The 22754-nt window shown below is 45.0% G+C and overlaps 1 protein-coding gene across 1 annotated transcript in view; it reads right to left on the bottom strand.

Moving 5' to 3' along the window:
* MBOAT2 (membrane bound O-acyltransferase domain containing 2) overlaps positions 1 to 22754 on the bottom strand; it is a 302314-nt gene that overhangs the window by 116302 nt on the left and 163258 nt on the right. Inside the window, exons 4-5 of the mRNA XM_040348642.1 lie at positions 13039 to 13134; positions 1193 to 1248 (exon numbers count right to left, since the gene is read on the bottom strand). Coding sequence (XP_040204576.1) covers positions 1193 to 1248; positions 13039 to 13134 — 152 coding nt within the window. The remainder of the gene's footprint in view (positions 1 to 1192; positions 1249 to 13038; positions 13135 to 22754) is intronic.

Genomic DNA, 22754 nt, shown 5'->3' with positions numbered 1-22754 from the left:
TATCTTAGGCTGCATATTTACGCTGGCCGCTAGGTGGCGCTTCCGTATAGTTACGCGAGGAATATGCTAATTAGGTATTTACGCCGATTCAGAAACGTACGTCCGGACGGCGTATTTTTTACGTCGTTTACGTTAGGCTTTTTCCGGCGTAAAGTTACCCCTGCTATATGAGGCGTAACTAATGTTAAGTATGGACGTCGTTCCCGCGATGAGTTTTACGTCGTTTGCGTAAGTCATTTGCGAATAGGGCTGTACGTAAGTTACGTTCACGTCTAAAGCAATGACGACTTGCGGCGTAATTGAGAGCGTAATTGAGTGCATGCGCACTGGGATTTTTTCACGAACGGCGCATGCGCCGTTCACAAAAAACGTTAAATACGCGGGGTCATGTGAAATTTAAATAAAACACGCCCACAACATCCCCATTTGAATTAGGCGGGCTTACGCCGGCCCTCATACGTTACGCAGCCGTAACTTCGGGCGCAAGTTCTTTCTGAATACGGAAATTGCGCCCAAATTTACAGCGGCGTAAGGTATCTGAGATACGTTACGCCCGCAGAAAGATGCGCTCATCTTTCTGAATCCGGGCCTAAATTTAACCATATTGCTACACTTAGAGGCGCCTCTCTTCTCTTTTATACTCTAACTCCTGCTGGATTTTGCTTCTAATCCCTTTGTGGAGGCTTCCATTTGTGTATGGACATTTTATGGTTACACAACCTGGTCACATTGCTATAATCTTTTTATATGGACTATAAAGGACCTATGAATAAATGGTTGTAGAACGAATCATTTGAGTTTTGATTATTTCTTATGGGGAAATTTGCTTTGATATACAAGTGCTTTGAATTACAAGCATGTTTCCTAGAATAAATTATGCTCGCAATCCAAGGTTTTACTGTAAAGGGAATTTCACGGGAAAAAAAGTCTGCGCTTTGGAAAAGAAGAGGAACTGCACAGAATTCCACCAGTGTTGTGTCTTCTGAGGTCTCCTGTAACCTGCCGATATGTTATGACAAGTGGCGGGTATGAATTATAAAGCATGAAGCTGCTGTCCCTAGTAAACAATCAGATTTCAGAATGAAGGTAAAGAATATGAAGACAGTTACAGGCAGAAGCCACTTTCTTTCCCAAGAGTCTAAAACATGTTCTCTACATTGGACACACATACTTCAAAACAGAGAAGGCTTACCATCTCTTACTTCAAAAGCCAAGCTTGTTATTTTCTGTGTAATAATCATCATTGGCCTGTATTGAAAGGAAATAAAACAGTTTAGTCGAATATTTGTCTTTTATAAAGACAACAGTTTCCGTTTAACCAATCTTACCAAAAACAAAGCTTTACGAAAGTGGAATTAAATCAAAAAGCAAACATTTATTTTATTACAGCTTACCATTTCTTACATGTGATGGCTGTATTCATTTTCGTATTTTGACTTTCTTTCTTCTATTTTCATCTGGCGATCCAGCCAGTAAGTCTGTCGTTTTTCAAAAGAACAAGCTCTCCAGCAGAATGTATCAGTTACAGAGACGAGAAAAACCATATGACCATAGCATGGGTGCTTACAATTTTATTGATTTACATAAAACTTTTAATGTATTAGCTGGAGTTTGGCTTTTAATTTGTTAGTTTATTTAAATATGCTAGTACATCTATTACTCCCCTCCAGACTGACAATGCTGCTGTCCAAAGGTGACCCTGTGCTCTGGGGGCACTCTAATACAGGAGGTGTGTTACTGGTCAGATCTCCAGGTGATAACAGAGGGGAAAAAGCCTAAAAAAAGAGCTTCCTATGTAGCAACCACATCTATTGACTGGTAAGCTGCAATATATTACTTTTTTGGTTTTGGGTTTATTAACGTTCAATATTACATTTAGGTCTTAAAGCGGAGTTCCACCCAAAAATGGAACTTCCGCTTTTTGGAACCTCCCCCCCTCCGGTGTCACATTTGGCACCTTTCAGGGGGGAGGGGGGTGTAGATACCTGAATAAGACAGGTATTTGCACCCACTTCCGGGCATAGACTCCCGTGGGAGTCACGCCACTTCCCCTCCCCCCGCTGTCTTCTGGAAACACACTGTTCCCAGGAGAGAGCGGGGGCCAGTTATGATGCGCCGCGCGAATCACGCATTTGCAGTAGGGAACCGGGCAGTGAAGCCGCAACGCTTCACTTCCTGATTCCCTCACCGGGAATGGCGGCGGCAGTATCCGAGAGACGAGCGATTGCGCAACCTCAGCTGCCGACATTGCGAGCGCACTAGACAGGTAAGTGTCCATTTTTTAAGTCAGCAGCTGCAGTATTAATAGCTGTTGGCTCTTAAAAAAAAAAAATCGGGTGCACCTCCGCTTTAAGCACAAAGATGTTTATTAGCTGGAAACTCCTCAAGCATAAAATCCCCATCCGTGAGGCCAAGGAATCTGCCAAGACTAAAGAAATTAATGATATTTAAAGGGTTCTGCAAGTGCTAACCCCATAAATAATTTCTACATGGGCAGGAATCCCTGAGGATGCTGAGGGCACTCTGTACACAAGGCCATGGCTTTCTCCAAATCATTGCTAAGCTTGGTACCACCTTGATCTTAATCTGAACCTGCTTTGCAGCCATTCAAAGAAAGAACCTCCACTGCAGCCAACAGGTATGCCGCTTACACACGACCGTTTTTCATGTCATGGAAAAACAAAAAAAATTCTTGACGCGATTCTTGTCAAGCCTGCCTTGCATACACACGTTCGTGAAAAAAAAATGCTCGAGCAAAGCACGGTCACGTACAACGGCACTATAAAGGGGAAGTTCCATTCGAATGGCGCCACCCTTTGGGCAAATTATTCAAATTTCCCTTCTCATAACTTGCTTCTGAGCATGCACGTTTTTTTCCCTGTCGTTAAAGCCTACACACAACCAGTCTTCACAATGAGAAAAACAACGACGAGAAAAACGACGTGAAAAACGACGAGAAAAAATAGAGCGGGTTCTAAATTTTTAATGGCCATTTTTCTCGTCTGAAAAAATGCTCTGGAGCCTACACACATCCGTTTTTAATGACCAATTAAAAAAATTTAATTTTTCTCGTTATGAAAAACGATCGTGTATACGCGGTATAAGACTTCTTAATTGAGGGGCTTAGTCCCTGGTCCAGATAAGGCTAATTGCTCAGTGTTCATTGCACTTCCAAGGTTATGTGGAATTCCCATAGGTGTGCACACAGGGTGTGCCGGGTATGCCCGGGCACACCCTAATCAGCTCATGTGAATTAGCATTATCCAGGGGGCGGCACCAGGTGGGTGGTTGTGGGATGCCAGTGGCAAGTGTAAATGCCCCCATTATATTAAAAAGGCTAGGTTCAACTTTAGGAACACATTATACTTGTATTTAGGGTGTAGCGTAATATGCTCCCAATCAACTGTCTCCCACCACCAGAGCCTCCCTGTGACAGTGGGTGGCATTCATGTGTGTTTGAGCTTTGGGGTGCACACCCTAATGCAATAGGCTGCTCACACCTATGGGAATTTCTCAGAACCAGAAACTGGTCTGGGGATCAACATACAGTTCATTCGGAAAGTATTCACAGCGCTTCACTTTTTCCACATTTTATTATGTTACAGCCATATTCCAAAATTAATTAGATTCATTATTTCCCACAAAATTTTCCAAACAATGCCCCATAATGACAAAGAAGTTTGTTTAAAATCTTTGAAAATTTATTAAAAATAGACGAAAAAAAATCACATCTACATAAGTATTCACAGCCTTTGCCATGACACTTAAAATTGATCATCCCGTTTCCACCGATCATCCTTGAGATGTTTCTACAACTTGATTGGAGTCCGCCTGTGGTAAATTCAGTTGATTGGACATGATTTGGAAAGGCACACAACTGTCTATATAAGGTCCCACAGATAACAGTGCATGTCAGAGCACAAACCAAACCATGAAGTCCAAGGAATTGTCTGTAGACCTCAGAGACAGGATTGTACCAAGAGACAGATCTGGGGAAGGGTACAGAAAAATCTCTGCAGCGTTGAAGGTCCCAATAAACTCAGTGGCCTCATTCATCTGTAAATGGAAGAAGTTTGGAACCACCAGTACTCTTCCTAGGACAGGCCGTCTGGTCAAACTGTGCAATTGGGGGAGAAGGGCCTTAGTCAGGGAGGTGATCAAGAACCCGATGGTCACTGACAGAGCTCCAGCGTTTCTCTGTGGAAATAGGAGAACCTTCCAGAAATCAGGCCTGTATGGTAGCGTGGCCAGACAGAAGCCACTCCTCAGTAAAGGGCACATGACAGCCCGCCTGGAGTTTGCCAAAAGGCACCTGAAGGACTCTCAGATCATAAGAAACAATGGTCTGATGAAACAAAGATTGAAGTCTTTGGCCTGAATGGTAAGCACCATGTCTGGAGGAAACCAGGCACTGCTCATCACCCGGCCAATACCATCCCTACAGTGAAGCATGGTGGTGGCAGCATCATGCTGTGGGGATGTTTTTCGGGTGCAGGAACTGGGAGACTAGTCAGGATTGAGGGAAAGATGAATGCAGCAATGTACAGAGACCTCCTTGATGAAAACCTGCTCCAGAGCACTCTGGACCTCAGACTGGGGGGAAAGGTTCATCTTCCAACAGGACAACAAACCTAAGCACACAGCCAAGATAACAAAAGAGAGGCTACAAGACAACTATTGAATGTCCTTGATTGGCCCAACCAGAGCCCAGACTTGAATCCAATTGAACATCTAGGAAGAGATCTGAAAATGGCTGTACACCGATGCTCCCCATCTAAACTGATGGAGCTTGAGAGGTCCTGCAAAGAAGAATGGGAGAAACTGCCCAAAAATAGATGTGCCAAGCTTGTAGCATCATAAAGACTCAAAGACTGGAGGCTGCAATTGGTGCCAGAGATGCTTCAACAAAGTATTGAGCAAAGGCTGTAAATACTTATGTACATGTGATTTTTCCCGTTTTTTATTTGTAGTAAATTGGTAGTTAAATATGTTTTTCCAACGGGGATGACCCCTCTCCTCCACTGGGAGAACATAATGACTCCGTGGGAGAGATTCCCCCCATCAACACCAGCTGTGTTGGGGAACCAAGCGATTTTCTTTCCTGCAACCAAAAACGCTCGTAATAGTGAAAATGCATTATTTAAAGCCAAACGAAATTCTCTCAACCAATAATAACTCTTTTTAATCCTTATGCCACTAGCATTAGTAATTGCCTAAAAAATTATATTTTCCTGTTATACCCTTTTGTTTTACTTTGCCAGTTGGTTTCTGGCTTAGGTCAGAAATATGTCATACATCCCAGGAGTCTTCATATTTTTTTCATTCCTCTGGAGGAGGGGAGGAGATGCTTTTTCAGCTAAGCACATCCTCCTGCCTGCATGCCTGAACTAAAGGCAGATGGATTCCAGGAAGTAAATGCTAAATAAACCCAGAGTTAATTTTAACGTCAAATTTTGATTTAGTCATAGGCCCGGATTCACGTACCTCAGCGCATAGTTATGCCGGCGTAGCGTATTGAATATACGCTACGCCGACATAGCGTAGAGCGGCGAGCACAGTATTCACAAAGCACTTGCTGCAAAGGTTGCGCCGGCGTAACGTAAATTCGTCGGCGTAAGCCGGCCTAATTCAAAGTAGATGGAAGTGGGCGTGATCCATTTAAATGAATCGTGACCCCATGCAAATGATGGGCCGAACGAACGGCGCATGCGCTGTCCCGTGGAAGCATCCCAGTGCGCATGCTTAGAATCACGCCAGAAATACTCCCTAAGATACATCGAATCACTGCCTACGACGTGAACGTAACCCACACCCAGCCCTATTCACGTACTACTACGCAAACAACGTAAAATACGACGGCTGTTCCCTGGTCCATACCTTAACATGACGTACACCTGCTTTATGAGGCTTAACTTTACGCCGGACGTACGACTTACGTAAACCACGTATATGAATGCGCTGGGCGCAAGTACGGTCGTGAATCGGGGCGTATCTCCCTCATTTGCATATTCGAATCGTAAATCAATGGAAGCGCCCCTTGCGGCCAGCGTAAATATGCGCCCATGATACGACGGCGTAGGAAACTTACGTCGGTCGGATGAAGCCTAATTTCAGGCGTATCTAGTTCTATGGGCACGGCGCACAGATACGACGGCGCACATTTACACTTACGCAGCGTATCTCGAGATACGTCGGCGTAAGTGCTACGTGAATCCGGGCCATAGTCTTTTGACTAAAATGCCATTTTAGTTTTAGTCACATTTTAGCCATCTGAATTGTTCTTGGTTTAGTTGTATTTTAGTTGACGAAAATATTTTAGCCGATTAAATGAACAATGCACAAATCATCTGTCCTTACACTTACATTGTCACGGCTGGAAATACTAGGGGGTGGTTTTTAGAGTGATTTCTCAACAAACTAAAGCGTGAAGACATGGATTTATGGGTAAGTTTGCTTTGAATATTAAAAATGATTTAAATAGCATTTTCAGTTAGTGGTGCTCAGATACAGTTTAGTTCCACTTTAAGCTGGTCTTACTCAGCCTTCTATATTGAGGAAATAACTTTCCAGTCACAAGGAACCCCTGCTAGTAATTACTATGGCCCAGATTCTCAAAAAAACGCCTATCTTTAGGCGGGCGTAGCGTATCTCAGATACACTACGCCGCCGTAACTTAGAGCGGCAGGTCCCGTATTCAGAAACACCTTCCGCTCTAAGTTACGGCGGCGTAGTGTACCTGATACAGCGTAAGCCCGCCTAATTCAAACTAGGCTGGTAGGGGGCGTGTTGTATGTAAATGTTTTGTGACCCCACGTAAATGACGCTTTTATCGAACGGCGCATGCTCAGTATCACGTCGTATTTTCAAATTAAATTGCGCCCGCTCAATGCCTAGTCGACTTGAACGTAACTTACGTCCAGCCCCATTCACGGACGACTTATGCAAACGACGTAAAACGTGAAAAATTTGACGCTGTTCCGACGTCAATACCTAACATTGGTACGCCTCATCTACGTCTCATAGAGCACGGATAACTTTACGGCCAAAAAAGCCTTTATGTAAACGACGTAAAAAAATTCGCTGGGCGCACGCAAGTTTGAGAATCGGCGTATCTAGCTCATTACCATATTCAACGCGTAAATCGACGGAAGCGCCACCTAGCGGCCAGCATAAATATGCAACTTAGATACGACGGCGTAAGAGACTTACGCTGGTCGGATCTAAGACAAATCTATGCGTAACTAAGAATCAGGCGCATAGATACGATGCCTCATACTCAGAGTTACGACGGCGTATCTGGAGATACGCCGGCGTAACTCCTTTGAGAATCTGGGTCTATATCTCCAGCTCACTGTACATTACCATAGCTCCCAACTGTCCCTGATTTCGAGGGACTGTCCTTGATTTGGAACAAAGTCCCTCTGTCCCTCTTTCCTCCTCATTTGTCCCTCATTTTGGTCTGATCTATATAGTTGTATTATATAAAATGCACTATTTATCTTTCCCAGCGCCAAACCTTTTGTCCAATTTCTAAATTGCTGCATTTGTAAAATTAAAGGACTATAAGTGGTAAAAAAAAAAAACACACTTGTGGGTTTAACTAATCTTTTTTTGTTGTTATTCTCCTTTAAGGGGGCGTGGCAGGGGTGTGTCCTATGCCTACATGCTTTTGCTGATAGGTGTCCCTCATTACCGTCTCAAAAAGTTGGGAGGTATGCATTAGCATGATTGTTAGTGGAAAGAATGGTCCTTAAATTTTTGGTCAGTGGGAATCCATCTCTTACAGAGAACTACAAAAATGATTGGTATCAGTGGGAACTTATCTAAGGCGCAGAAATTGCTCATCGCACAGGCTGGGTTCATGCTTATGCGAATTGGATGTGGGTTTCTCTATACAGTTTAATGTTGATTTAACACGTTTCTGCCTAGTCCTCTCCTAATAGAAGGCTAATACCCCACTGTCAAGAATATGCTGCTGTGTCCGTCCGTGAACTACAGAGAAAAGGATTTTATGGTGAGTACAAAAATCCAATTTTTCTTCAGTTACTTCCTGGTTGCCGTGCCTGGGCAAATAATTTGCATGCCAGGAGACTGTGACCAGCTCTCTATGGAACCGATTCACACATCTCCCTGGGGCGGCCGCAGGTGCACAGCAGAAGGGTCTTGTGCGTCTTCTGGTCCGTTTCAGGTCCGAATTCAGGCAACAATTTGGACCTAATTTGGACCTGAAACGGTGAACAGGGATGCACCGGACCCCCTGCTGTGCCCTGCGGCCACACATAGGCCCAGATTCACAGAGAGCAAGGCGCACATTACGTCGCCGTAGAGCAAACACTGTACGCTACGCCAACGCAGCGTAGAGAGGCAAGCATTGCATTCAGCAAGCCAGTGCTCCCAACGCTGCGCCAGCGTGGCGTGGGTTTCGAAGGCGTACGCCGGCGTAGGTGGAAGTGGGCGTGACCCCATGCAAATGAGGCGTGACCCCATGCAAATGAGGCGTGACCCCATGCAAATGATGGGCCGAGCGCCAGACAAGTACGTATCACGAACTGCGCATGCGCCGTGATGTGGACGCATGCACAGCACACCCCCCCTGCGCCTGCTCATAACCACGCCGGCACAACTGCCTAAGCTATGCTGGATCACTGCGTACGCCGTGAACATAACGTACGCCCAACGCGCAATACACCGGCTTATGTTCCCTGGTGCAGACCTGAGCATGTCTGTTGCTGGGTTGCACCTCCTTTATGGGGAATAACTTTACGCCGGACGTACAACTTACGCGCATCTCGCGTAGCATGCGCCGGGCACACGCACGTGCGTGAATCACTGTATTTCCCTCATTTGCATGTTTGAATGGCTAATCAATGGGAGCGGCCCCATGCGTCCAGCCTAAATGTGCGCCCACCCTATGCCGGCGTGAGCAAGCTATGTCGGTGGGGTGTAGCCTGGTTTTAGGCGCATGTCTGTTTGTGGGTCTGGCGCACAGATACGACAGCGCACATTTGCACTTTAGTGGGCGTAACTTGTTATACGTCGGCGTAAGTGCTTTGTGAATCTGGGCCATAGTGTGATATCAGCCTCAAGGAACGCCTAGCAACCTTAAGACGAGCCCTGGATGACTGTGAGTTAGCACAAGTACCCCTTCTTTACAGTCATCTGATTGTGATTAGCAAGACTTTAGTGACTTTGGCTGTATGCCTGTGTTCTCTGGGACTAGATGAGAAGGACTCCAGTATCTCTCTCTGTTATCTTTCCCCCATGCACTGCTCAGCATGGTCAGGGGTGACTAGCAGTGACATTGTACAACATGATGCAAGCTTTCCATGGAGGGAAAGATTATACTTCTCTGCCATGGAAAGAAGATAATCCGCAATAAAAGCAGTAAAATTGTAAAGCTTTGGGTCATAATTAAAATAAAAGACCTTTTTTAAAGCTAAGTCTGCCCAGTGCTGGTTTAGCATGTCAGAGAGTTTGATCGTGTACTTGTAACCATCGAGCTGGCACTCACACATACCTCTATTTACACAATAGCTAAAGTAAAATGTTAGGGCCAGATTCTCAGTTGAGATACGCCGGCGTATCGCCTGATACGCCGTCGTATCTCTGAGTCCGCACGTCGTATCTATGCGCCTGATTCATAGAATCAGTTACGCATAGATAACCATTAGATCCGACAGGCGTAAGGCTCTTACGCTGTCGGATCTTAAATGCAATTATTTTTTTTCGCAGCTAGGTGTCGCCGACGTCGTTTTCCCGATCGAGTATGCAAATTAGCAAAATACGCAAATTCCCGAACATACGCCCGACCGACGCAGTGAAGTTACGACGTTTACGTAAGATTTGCGACGCGTAAAGTTGCCCCTGGGTATATGAGGCGCAGTCAATGTTAAGTATGGCCGTCGTTCCCGCGTCGAAATTTGAAAATTTACGTTGTTTGCGTAAGTCGTTCGTGAATGGCGCTGGATGCCATTTACGTTAAAAACCAATGACGTCCTTGCGACGTCATTTAGCTCAATGCACGTCGGGAAATTTTAGGGACGGCGCATGCGCAGTACGTTCGGCGTGGGAACGCGCCTAATTTAAATGATCCACGCCCCCCTACCCAGGTCATTTGAATTAGGCGGGCTTGCGCCGGAGGATTTACGCTACGCCGCCGCAACTTTACAGGCAAGTGCTTTGTGAATCAAGCACTTGCCCGTAAAACTTGCGGCGGCGTAACGTAAATGAGATACGTTACGCCGCCGCAAAGATGCGGCGATCTACAAGAATCTGGCCCACAATGTCTAGGTTAAAGTAAATTTGTATGCACATCTCAAAAATGCAGCCTTAGTTAATTAAAGCGGAACTATACTGCATCTAAGCACCACAAACCAAAGGCACTATTTAATTCACTTTTAATATTCAAAGCAAACTCAGCTATCCATTGCTCTGAGCTTTATATTGTTGAGAAATCACCTTGGAAAAACACCCCTAAGCACTTCTGGCCATGCCCAACTTGTAGCATTTACTTCCTGGAATCCATCTGCACTTAGCTCAGGCAGGAGAGTATGCTTAGCTAAGAAAACCCCTCCTCCCCTCCTGAAGACTCCTGGGATATATGACATTATTTGCCCAGGCACGGCAACCAGGAAGTAACTGAAGAAAAAAAAAGTTTAAAACAAGTAAATATGATAAAATCTATTTACTAATACTAGCAAAATAAGGGTTAAACATAGTCATGGGTTATTGAGGGAGTTTCCCGCTTTAAGATTGGTTTGCTTCCCCTAGCTCAGGGGTCTCCAAACTTTTCAAACCAAGGGCCAGTTTATTGTCCTTCAGACTTTAGGAGTGCCGGATTGTGGCCAGCCGGGGTAAAAAAATTCCCGGGCCCAGCATTGGCGAGAGTAAATATGGCCTCAGCTCTTTGTAAATCACAATGGCCTGGTCAGACATGGCCCCTTCCATTCTTTGCAACATTGTCTGTGTGATGACACGTAATGAGGGGCATGGCTGTCACTCAGCTCTGCCAACATGGAACACTGCAGTGTGAGATTAGAGAGTAGCATTTTCACTAAGATAAAGGGGTATTTTAAAGCATTTCCAAGCAACATCAGTCACAGACCATAACATGCTGGAGCACAGGGCTATAAAGAGATAAAATGGTATAAAAGTTGAGTTTTAAAAAAGTAAGAACAATTTCTGCCAGGGTTGCCAACCTTCCGCAGCATTTTTTACTAACAAAACATGGAAAATTTACTGGCGGAGACAATTTTTTCCTAGCAGCCTGAGAAATTACAGAACTCCTATTGAAACTAATGCAGCGTACACACGATCGGAATTTCCGACGACAAATGTTCGATGTGAGCTTTTGGTCGGATATTCCGATATTCCGACCGTGTGTAGGCTCCATCGACAACAAATGTTTGAGAGCTGGTTCTCAATTTTTCCGACAGCAAAAGTTCTTGTCGGAAATTCCAATCGTGTGTATGCAATTCCGACGCACAAAAATACATGCATGCTCGGAATCAAGCAGAAGAGTCACTGCCTATTGAACTTCATTTTTCTCGGCTCGTCGTACGTGTTGTACCTCACTGCATTCTTGACGATCGGAATTTCCGACAACATTGTGTGACCGTGTGTATGCAACACAAGTTTGAGCCAACATTCTGTCGGAAAAAAATCCACGCTTTTGTTGTCGAAATGTCCGATCGTGTGTACGCGGCATAACAATTAATATTTGAACAGTATAAACATGATATGGAAACACTGACAATACCTATAACAAAGTCATTTGCTTGATTTACATTTAAAAAGTCAGCACAGCATGAAAATATCAGCCTCTGATATTTACTGGCAGTTGTAAAAAAAAATCACAGATTTTTACAAACTGTCAGTAAATTTACTGGCGGTTGGCAACCCTGATTTCTGCATTCTTTTAAGCCTCGTACACGCGCTCGGTTTACTCGGCAAGAACCAGCAAGAAAACTGCTGGCAGAGCTTTCTTTCCGAGTATACCGTACGTGTGTACGAGGCTTTCAGGTTTCTCGTCAAGAAAACTGCCTAAAATCTCGACGAGAAAAATGGAGAACCTGCTCCCTATTTTCTCGTTGTGATTCTCGGCAGTGTTTTCCTGCCGAGAAATCCCGAGAGTGTGTATACTTACCTGTCGCCGTGGAAAACCCACGCATGCTCGAAATGACTTTGATGCATGCGCGGTAGCTTCCTAGGCATAGGTAGGGAGCAGCAAGATGGCGGGACAGCATCGAATGTGACGAGCGCATGCTCTATGTACGTGATGACGTCACCGCGTTCTTGCCATTCAAAAGAACCGCGGTTCTTTTGAATGGAGTGTCTGTACACTCGGGCGACAAGAGATTCTTGCCAAGAGTCTCGTCAGGAAAAACAACGTTTTTTTCCTGACGAGCTTCTGTCCCGTGTGTACAGGGCTTAAAGGAGTTGTAAAGGGAAAAAAAATTTTTTGTTGAAATGACTGTTTACAGGGTATAGAGACATAATAGTTAACTGATCCCCTTTAAAAATGATTAAAAATAGATAAAAATCAATCATATAATGTACCTACAGTTTCAGTTTCGTTTTTGCATGCTGTTTCATGCTTCTGTGATGAACAGAGACAAAGAGCCAATACAGGGCAGTGATGGTTTGGAAAACTAAACTGATTGGTGCTGAGGGGTTTTAGACACACAGTAATCACACCTCCTTGATTAGTGACCACAGAGAGAAAGCTCCCATGACTTTTTTCATCAGGAAACAGACTGTTCAGAACAGAGAAGGATTACAGCAACATCAGAGCAAAAACAATGAGGACATGAAACCAGGACTGCAGTAAGGTAAAGGAAGCTATTTAGCTAAAAAAAAAAAAATCCTTTAGTGACCCTTTAAGTCTCAGGTTCAGCACTGTGATCTTCTTTCATAAATTTCCTTTGCGTAAAAACTCTGTACATGTATTGAAGTTTTTCTTAAAATGTCAAGATCTAAATATCTACTACAACATTAAAACCAAGAGTTGTGAAATCAATGAATCTGTGCTGTACTTACCCAGAAAAATCTGCAGAATACTGCCCGTAATCAAAAATATAAACTCTTGCTATTTGGCACAAGGTGAGGTATCCCAAAGCAAACACAAAGCAGTATCTGAAAACAAAGAACACATTTCATTAAAGGTCAAGTGCTAGAACCAAAAAACGCAATAATAAACTCAGAAAACTCAATAATAAATGAATAAAAATGACAAAAGTAATTACATAAAAACTACATTCAAATATGAAAACCTCTACATGTGCACAGTCTGTCTCTGAACTACCAAAGGTCTTAAGGCCTATCTCCAAGAATAAAAATTGCCCAGAGTGGGGCTTTAAACTGTATGGCCTAGATTCACAAAGCACTTGCGCCGACGTATCTCAAGATACGCCGCGTAAGTGCAAATATGCGCCGTCGTATCTGTGCACCGGACCCACAAACTAAGATATGCCTAAAAACAGGCTTCAACCCGCCAACGTAACTTGCCTACGCCGGCGTAGCGTAGGCGCACATTTAGGCTGGAAGCTCCCATTGTTTATCCATTCAAATATGTAAATGAGGGAAATACGGCGATTCACGAACGTACGTGCGCCCGACGCAGGCTACGCGATGTGCGCATAAGTTGTACGTCCGGCGTAAAGTTAAGCCCCATAAAGCATGTGTAACCCAGCAGCAGACATGCAAAGGTCTGCACCAGGGACCTCAAGCCGGCGTATTTTATGTTGTTTACGTTGGACGTGTGTCTGGCTGGGCGTAGGTTACGTTCATGGCGTACGCAGTGATCCGGCGTATCTTAGGCAGTTGTTCCGACGTGGTTGTGAGCATGCGCAGAGGGATGCGTCCATGTCCCGGCGCATGCGCAATTCGTGATATGTATCTGTCTGGCGCTCGGACCATCATTTGCATGGGGTCACGCCTCATTTGCATGGCTCACGCCCACTTCCACTTACGCCTTCGAAACCCAGCGCAGTTTTGGGAGCAGTGGCTTTGTGAATTCCATACTTGCCTCTCTGCGCTTCGTCGGCGTAGCGTATATTATTTGCGCTACGGTGGCGTAATGTGCGCCCGCTCTCTGTGAATCTGGGCCTATGTCTATAAACGGCTGAACTGATAAAACAAGATAAAAAAAAGTAATACATTTTACAAAAACAGCTTAATCAGCGTATTTTCACATATAGCAACAACCAACACTTAGGAACTGTGTATATAAAGAAAATTGCATTTGCTTTAAAACTTTGAGACACTGACGCAAGTGAAGTGAGAATTTATAATCTGAATACTTATTCTGCACCGTCATCAGAAACATTTGAGATCAGCAGGACAGCCAGGCAGCTAGCACTGTCAGAAGAAGGGGTCAGTGGTGGCACCTTATGTAACGCTCTCAGTACAGCTTTCCCAATCAGAAAGCCATGTATTGGCAGTGATAATGTTCCTGTACAGCCAAAATGATAAACCGTTTGCTGGTTATGAGAAATGAACGCCTCGGACTGGGCGAAATTATAAGCAAACTTCAAAAAAATGTGTAAAATAATAATAGGCAGCGTAGGCGGTGTTTAACCTTGAATGGGATTAGACATGTTGATTAAGCTGCTCTTTCCATGGAACACATCTGCAGCCTGCTAGATAAATGAGGATTCAGCTATATCAGGCATCTGCTTTTCATAGCCAGGTTCCCTCTACATGAGATACAAGCAGAAGAACAGCAAGCAATGTACAAAGACTAGCAAACCACATCAACCAATACAAACATACTTTTTGTCATCTCACTACAAGTAATTGCATTCTGGTTGTTGATTTTGTGTAGTAGCATCATTGCGTAAACCAGGGGGTGCCCAACCAGTGGCCCGGGGGCCACATGTGGCCTGCAGAGCCCTCTGATGTGGCCCGCGACCTCCTGCTCTGGGATAATATAGAATACTGTTATTAAAGATACGTTAATTACTAAAATCACTGTATATACAGTATATATATATATGGGCATATCTGTCCTACAGTGGTTACTAGGCTGCTTTCAAACTGATCGGCAGGTGCAGAGCAGTGGTGCACCTGCGGGCTACCTGCACTGAGCCATAGACTTTTGTTATAACCTGGGAGTTTGGTGCACTTTCTGAAACACCTGTAGAATATAATAGAAGTCTGTGGCAAAGTGCAACTAAGTCTATGGCAAAGCCAAAAGTGCACAGCAATGCACCCGCGGTGCAGGTAAACCTCAGCGTATCAGTGTGAAAGCAGCATTAGGCTCCTTTTACACGGTCAGTACAACCCAATTGGACCCTCCATTCACCTCTAAGGAGTGGCAGATGTCCGTTTACAACTGCCTACCTGCAATCCGATCCGCTTAAAAAAAAGAGTAGAGTGGGCTCTATAGAGTAGAGTGGGCTGTGTCCGTGTCTGCTCTGTGTGTGCAGAGCAGACACGGACCTGCCATCCACCCACTCCACTGATTGTGGCCCACGACAAGTTACCAAGTCAATATAAAAGTAAAGAACTCCGACGCTGTCTGATGGGCTGGGAGGAAGGACTGTAGCAGTACCTATGGATCTGGTCCTAACAGAAAAAGGTGATTAAAAAAAGTGGTAGCTGCGCTGTAGTGGAAGGGATGGGAGAGGGAGGGGAGGGGAAAGGGGTGTAAGGATCGTGGGTGAACTAAAAAGTGAAAAAGAGGTATCTGAATGGTACTGTGGTAAACAATACAGATAAAAGTGCAGTGGACAAACACCTGTAATCCTGTACTAATTAGCAGTTAAGGTACATAGTATAAATGCTACTACAAATATAGACACCAAAAACAGAGCAGTGTCTAGATGAAACACCTCCACCCAAGATGCAGCATGCCAGATAAAATCTTCAGTGATAGCACCTTTGAGTATACTAGCAGCTCACCTCCGAGCTCGTACTAAAACGTCAGACACTGTCTGTACCCGTTGCTCCAATCCCGACGCGTATCGTCACGTCACGTGACTTCATCAGGGGATCTGACGTTTTAGTACGAGCTCGGCGCTTGTGGATGTTATACTTCATTTTACTGCCTAATTGTGAGTTTTTTATCTGATTTTATTACATTTATCTTATATGGAGTTACGCTATGGTCTCTTTTTCATTCTTCCAAATGCCCTTATGACACACTGAGCCTGGCCATATGGATGTATGAAGATCAGAACACACTCTCACCTGTATAGAAGACACTTTGAGGGGGTACGATTTCGGCACTCGTGGATTGATGCCCGCTGTCTCTTTATTTATGTGAGTGCATTATCTCAAGACTTCATCTTCTTTTGAGGTTCCCTCACAGTGTCACGCTATATGCATTTTGTATATATCTTCTCTTTTCCATGACACACATTGGCTGCAGAGAGCTGTCTTAGGAACTAGGAGGAGGTGTTTATCAGCCCAATTATCCAGCTCTGACCAGTGTTTCTGCTAGCTGTTTGGAAAAACAGCCGTGAGGTGAGCTGCTAGTATACTCAGAGGTGTTATCACTGAAGATTTCATCTGGCATGCTGCATCTTGGGTGGAGGTGTTTCATCTAGACACTGCTCTGTGGAGCAATTACTGGACTTTTCATCTATGGACAGGACTTTATCACATGTGTGATTTTTGATATTTTTGCACTATTTTTCACTTTATTATACGCAGTTTTTGGTGTCTATATATGTAGTAGCATTTATTGTACCTTCACTGCTAATTATTACAGGATTACAGGTGTTTGCCCACTGCACTTTTATCTGTATTGTTTACCATAGTACCATTCAGATACCTCTTTTTCACTGTTTAGTTCACCCACGATCCTTCCACCCCCTTTCCCCTCCCTCTCCCATCCCTTCCCCTATAGCGCAGCTACCACTTTTTTTTATCACTTTAAGTTACCAAGAAGCTTATGTGGCCCTCGCTCTTCAAAAGGTTGGGCACCCCTGGCGTAAACCTTTCTGTCTTCTGTGAAATCCCCATCTAAGTGGGTGTGCAGCCCTGAGGGTCAAGACCTCAAATGGGTTTCTACAATTAGATTCTGGGGTCCCAAGTTTGCTAAAAAAAAAAACAGTATTTATTTTATAGGCATTTGGAAAATCTTTAACCCAATATCAGAAAGCTGCATGTATCCAGTATTCCAGGATTGGGGGAACATAATGGCTAACAATATTGGTGACTTCACCACCCTGCTGCTGTGGTGTCAGATGGGACTTGTGAATGGATGACATGGTTGTGCAGGGAGAACCACGCATAGCCACACTGAATTAAAAGCAAAATAAAGAAACAAGAAGCACCCTTTGATAACAGTAATGGCTTCATGTTTTTGGGTATGGTATAGGTGTAACATGAAACATGGTCCAAAAAGTGGACTATGCCTTTAATACAAATAATGACTCCAAACGGGTCAGGGAGAGGACTCAAGACAAAGGCTTCTCATGTTCTAAAAATGTACTTTGATGGTTCAGGCTGAACCATCAAAGTACATTTTTGGAATATGAGGAGCCTTTGTCCTGAGTCCTCTCCCTTACCCACTTTTTTCATGTCCGTTATTGTCCGTGATAGGACAAAAGTGCCCATAAAAAATAGCCGTGCCCGACTCCTGAGCTGAGCCGCCGAAACCGATCCGATCCTGTATTCCACCCCCCCCCCCCAGGCCCAGAGGGTGGCCGCCGATGTGACAGAGGTGGCGCGCTGGCTACTGGCGGCGATGCCAGTGATGTCATTGCGCATCCCGCCAGGCGCGCCAACCTTTAAAAATAGTCACGAGAGGGAAATAGATGGAGCAGTCTTGCCTTCTTGGTGCCTGCGCCTGGCGGTGGTCTGTCCGGACGCCAGACAATTCAGTGACAGCACAGCCCAGCAGCTGCCCACAGTGCCCAGGCATCCACAGCACAAACGGACCAGGCCAACTTTCTTGCCTCAAGATAAAAAAGTAGCTGGTGGTGGTGGCAGGACTCAGGAGGTGACTGTCAGGGCACTGCCCTTTACGGTCACATTTCCCCAGTTGGCTCTGGGTGGAATTGAACCTAGGACCTATCCATTACAAGTCCAGCTCTTTGCCTCTGAGCCACTGCTCAAGTGTTACTTTGCTTGCTGTCCGTTGGAGCCTGGTGCTGAACCTATGTTACTTTGGACCAATCAGTGGCCTGAGCGGCCTATTTAAGCCAGCCCCTTCCTCCTTGCTAATTGCTGGTTCGTTGTCAGCTTTACCCTGTGAGAGAACCTTGAAACCTGAATACCCTGACCTGTTTGACCCGGATTGGACCTTGACTATTCTCTGCCGTCTCCTACACTTGACCCCTGCCTGCTTATCGGATTTGCTGTTGTCTCCTGCCCCTCGACCTTGGCTTGCTCTCACGGACTTCCTCTGATCTCTCCAACTCCTGACCCACGGCCTGTGACCCGGATTTGCCTTGTTTCCTGTTGGTCCCTTCTGGACTTACCTGCCTGTTCCTGCCTGATCAACGACTGTCTCCAGTCCTCTGCACCTGCCCTGTTTTCGTCAGCTGCACCAGGTCTGCCTACCAGTTCCCGGCACCGGTGCCTCCTTGTGCCGTCCCTCCTCTGTTCTAACTCCAGGGAGTGGTCTGCACAGGGTCGCAAAGGTGAGCCGCCCTCAGCATCTCGGCCTCGGTGAGTACTTACCTTAATGGTCCTGACAGTGACGGTGGTGGCAGAAGGAGCTGGTGGTGGGGGCAGGAGGTGGCAGGAGCTGGTGGGGGCAGGAGGACCTGGTGGGGGCAGGAGGAACTGGTGGTGGCAGGAGGAGCTGGTGGTGGGAGCTGGTTGTGGCAGGAGGAACTTTTGGCAGGAGCTGGTGATGGCGGCAGAAGGAGCTGGTGATGGCGGCAGAAGGAGCTGGTGGTGGCAGGAGGAGCTTGTGGCAGGAGCTGGCAGAAGGAGCTGGTGGTGGGAGCTGGTGGTCGCAGGAGGAGCCTTTGGCAGGGGCTGGTGATGGCGGCAGGAGGAGCTGGTGATGGCGGCAGAAGGAGCTGGTGATGGCGGCAGAAGTAGCTGGTGGCAGAAGGAGCTGGTGATGGTGGTAGAAGGAGTTGGTGGTGGCAGGAGGAGCTTGTGGCAGGAGCTGGCAGAAGGAGCTGGTGGTCGGGGCAGGAGGGCTGGTGGGGGCAGGAGGAGTTTGTGGCAGGAGGAGCTGGTGGTGGGAGCTGGTTGTGGCAGGAGGAGCTTTTGGCAGGGGCTGGTGACAGTGGCAGGAGCTGGTGATGGTGGCAGAAGGAGCTGGTGATGGTGGCAGAAGGAGCTGGTGATGGCGGCAGAAGGAGCTGGTGATGGTGGTAGAAGGAGCTGGTGGTGGCAGAAGGAGCTTGTGGCAGGAGCTGGCAGAAGGAGCTGGTGGTGGCAGGAGGAGCTGGTGGTGGGGGCAGAAGGTGGCAGGAGCTGGTGGAGGCAGGAGGAGATAAGGGGGGCAGGAGGTGAGGGTGAACAAAAACTGATGGACTATTTTTATATTAAAATTAACAGAAAGATGTTTTTTAACCTTTAATATCTACCTTAAATCGCATTGCTATTTGGATAGTGTACTTGTTTGTAGCTTAAATACTAAAATTTGCACTTAAAACTGTAATTTTGTAAAATGCCAGTAAAAATTTGGCTGTGCCAGTAAATTTTGGGTGTCGTGCCAGTAAATTTCAATCTGGTAGGTTGGCAACACTGCTCATGAGTGAGGAGCACCTCTGTACCCCCTCTAGTTACATGTAGGGTGAAATGCTGCATGTCAAAAAACTATTTTCTTGGTGGGAGGATTTCTTCTAATATTAGTTGTGTTTCTTTTAAGTAGTACCAATTGTCCCTCTTTGTGTAAGTCCCTCGTTTCTGACTCTAAAAAAAAGAGGATTACATTTAAGAATTGCTGTGCTCAGCTATGCAAATATGAGTGCTGTTGCAATTATAGCACAATTTTATAAGCTGAGCATGCTAACGATGACGTCTTCCAATTTGCATATATTTTTATAAAATGCATCTATTTAAGCAGATTCTAAGCTGTAGAAAGGAGAGAGAAATACACCTGTGTGTCCTAGACGGGATGTACAATCCTCCAAATATAACCGTTACAGCAATGGCTCATCAGTCAGCTTTAGATATCAGCATCCATGATTTATGAGCAACCCCAGAGCTGTGACACCACCTGGTCCATGTCTTTCCTGTATACATTACTATGGAGAATGCGTACCATCCCTGCTGTGCGTGTGGAGTCCTGCAGGTGGTAAGGGGGTGATTTTACCTTGCAAGGTAGAAAACATAACCTTTGGATTCACAGAGCATTAAAAACAAGAATTTTGTTTTAAGAAAGCTAATAGTTTGAGGGCTTGTTCACGCCACAATTTCAGCATTGCAGAGGCTTATTTGTATACCTTTACATGCGTTTGATGTATTCTGCCGCGTTTTTAATGCATTCCAGTGCGTATTTTCCTTTTTAAATTTTTTTATTTGACACTTGAAAAATCGTTATTTTCATTAGGAAATAATGCATCAAGTTGTAATTTTGTTGAAAGCACTGGAAATGACCACACTGGTGGGAACTAGGCCCATTTGGAATACATGGCAAATACTGTGCATGCATCCTGGATACAGTTTACAAATGCTCCAGAAAGTGTGTAACAGCCCTAAAGAGGAACTTTCATGATTAGCAAAAAAATATACATTATGCTGATGCGTGAATTCAAGTACTGATACCTGTCTCTGCAATACCAATGTATTTTAATCTAAACTTTATTGAATGGTTTGTGGTGGATTAGGGTAAAATTCCCATTTTATGTTAAGTCTAATTTTAGTTATTAGAACCACAGCAATGTTTTCCCTTTTTATATTATTTTAATTTCTTCTATATCTTTTTATGTAGTTATATTGTTTTTTATATTCATTGTATTCATGTATGAAAGTATGTATCACAATAAGTGTTTATTTCCCTTGAGGATTTTATATCAGATATTGTTTTAAAGTAACCGACTCAGCATTTGAAGGACAAAAGACTGTCCCCTTCCTGGCTTCCTCCCACCAAAAGAATTTATGTCTTCCTGGGACTGTTTGTATATTGTAATAAAAGAGCTGTTTATGCTAAATATGAACTTCTCCCCCTACTCTCTTTTTACATGGGTTTGAGGAGAGAACCCTTGCAAAGCTGGCCGGGAATCCCTGTGTATTCATTTTGGACAAAGGCTTACATGTGCTCACAGGAGGGTGTGTAAAGGGGTGGGTGAGGGGAGGGTGAATGGGAGGATTAGTGGGTGTGGATGTATAATATGAACCAATCAAATGCATGTATTTATGATTTCATGTGGCTAATAAAACTATAGTGAGAGGACCTGCTCTCTCTCTTTTACACTCTTGGCAACTAAGCAAGCAGTTTGTGTGTATTTCTTGCCCATACCATCAGAGCCGGCAAAGCAGTACAAGCTTCCACTGTCTTGGGACAGGAAATTAATCTCTATCAGGTTTCCTGCTTTTCGGGCCTTCCCCTCATAGAAGGGACTTGTGTCTGTTTACAAATGCCTACCTCCAATCTGATCTGCAAAAAAAAATGTAGAGTGGGCTCTATAGAGTAGAGTGGGCTGCCATCCATCCGCTCCGCTCATTGTGGCCTGCGACCGGTTACCAAGTCACTTAGGTGGCCCTCACTCTTCAAAAGGTTGGGCACCCCTGCCTTAGACCTTGTAACACTAACACATCACATGACACCAGGGAGGAAAAATGGCTAACTGGGCCCAATTTGGAAATTTTCACTTGGGGGTGTACTCACTTTTGTTGCCAGCGAATTAGACATTAATGGCTGTGTGTTGAGTTATTTTGAGGGGACAGCAAATTTACACTGTTATACAAGCTGTACACTCACTACTTTACATTGTAGCAAAGATGTAATTTCTTCAGTGTTGTCACATAAAAAGATATAATAAAATATTTACAAAAATGTGAGGGGTGTACTCACTTTTGTGAGATACTATATGATGCCACGTATGTATGTACAGTATATGTATGTATATACCAAGAAGAAAGACTGCTACATGCATTTTGTCTCCTGCAGGACAGAAGCCACTACAAATAATAAGTGAGACTTCTTTAGTGGATATTCACTTTCCCAATCAACATTTTTTTTTTGTTAATCCTCATGCTGCAAACTTTAGTAAATAGGAAATTATAATCCTATATATTTATGTTAATCTTTTTTTATTTTGACTTCCTGGTTCTTTGCCTAGGCAAATTATGGCATACATCCCAGGAGTCTTCAGGAGAGGATGAGGGGTTTTCTCAGCTAAGCACACTCTCCCAGACAAGGGTTTGGAACTGTACAGAAAATGAGGATACCAGAAACTAGGGGAAATCTAGCAAGTTGTTCAGCTAAACATGACAGATGATCTGTAACATCAATGTTTAACCACTTCCCGACCCCCGCATGTACATATACGTCCACAATATGGCACGTACAGGCACATGGGCGTATAGGTACGTCCTCGCCTATTAGCGGGTGGGGGGTCCGATCGGGACCCCCCCCGCTACATGCGGAGGTCGGGTCCGCTCGGGGAGCGATCCGGGACCACGGCGCGGCTATTTGTTTATAGCCGCTCCGTCGCGATCGCTCCCCGGAGCTGAAGAACGAGGAGAGCCGTGTGTAAACACGGCTTCCCCGTCCTTCACTATGGCGGCGCATCGATCGCGTCATTCCCTTTATAGGGAAGACACGATCGATGACGTCATTCCTACAGCCACACCCCCAAACAGTTGTAAACACATACTAGGTGCACCCTAACTCC

Source organism: Rana temporaria, chromosome 4 (genome assembly GCF_905171775.1).
Source record: "Rana temporaria chromosome 4, aRanTem1.1, whole genome shotgun sequence".
Taxonomy (NCBI): domain Eukaryota; kingdom Metazoa; phylum Chordata; class Amphibia; order Anura; family Ranidae; genus Rana; species Rana temporaria.
The sequence above is the reverse complement of the archived record's forward strand: the minus strand, read 5'-3'. Positions and strand labels throughout refer to the sequence as shown.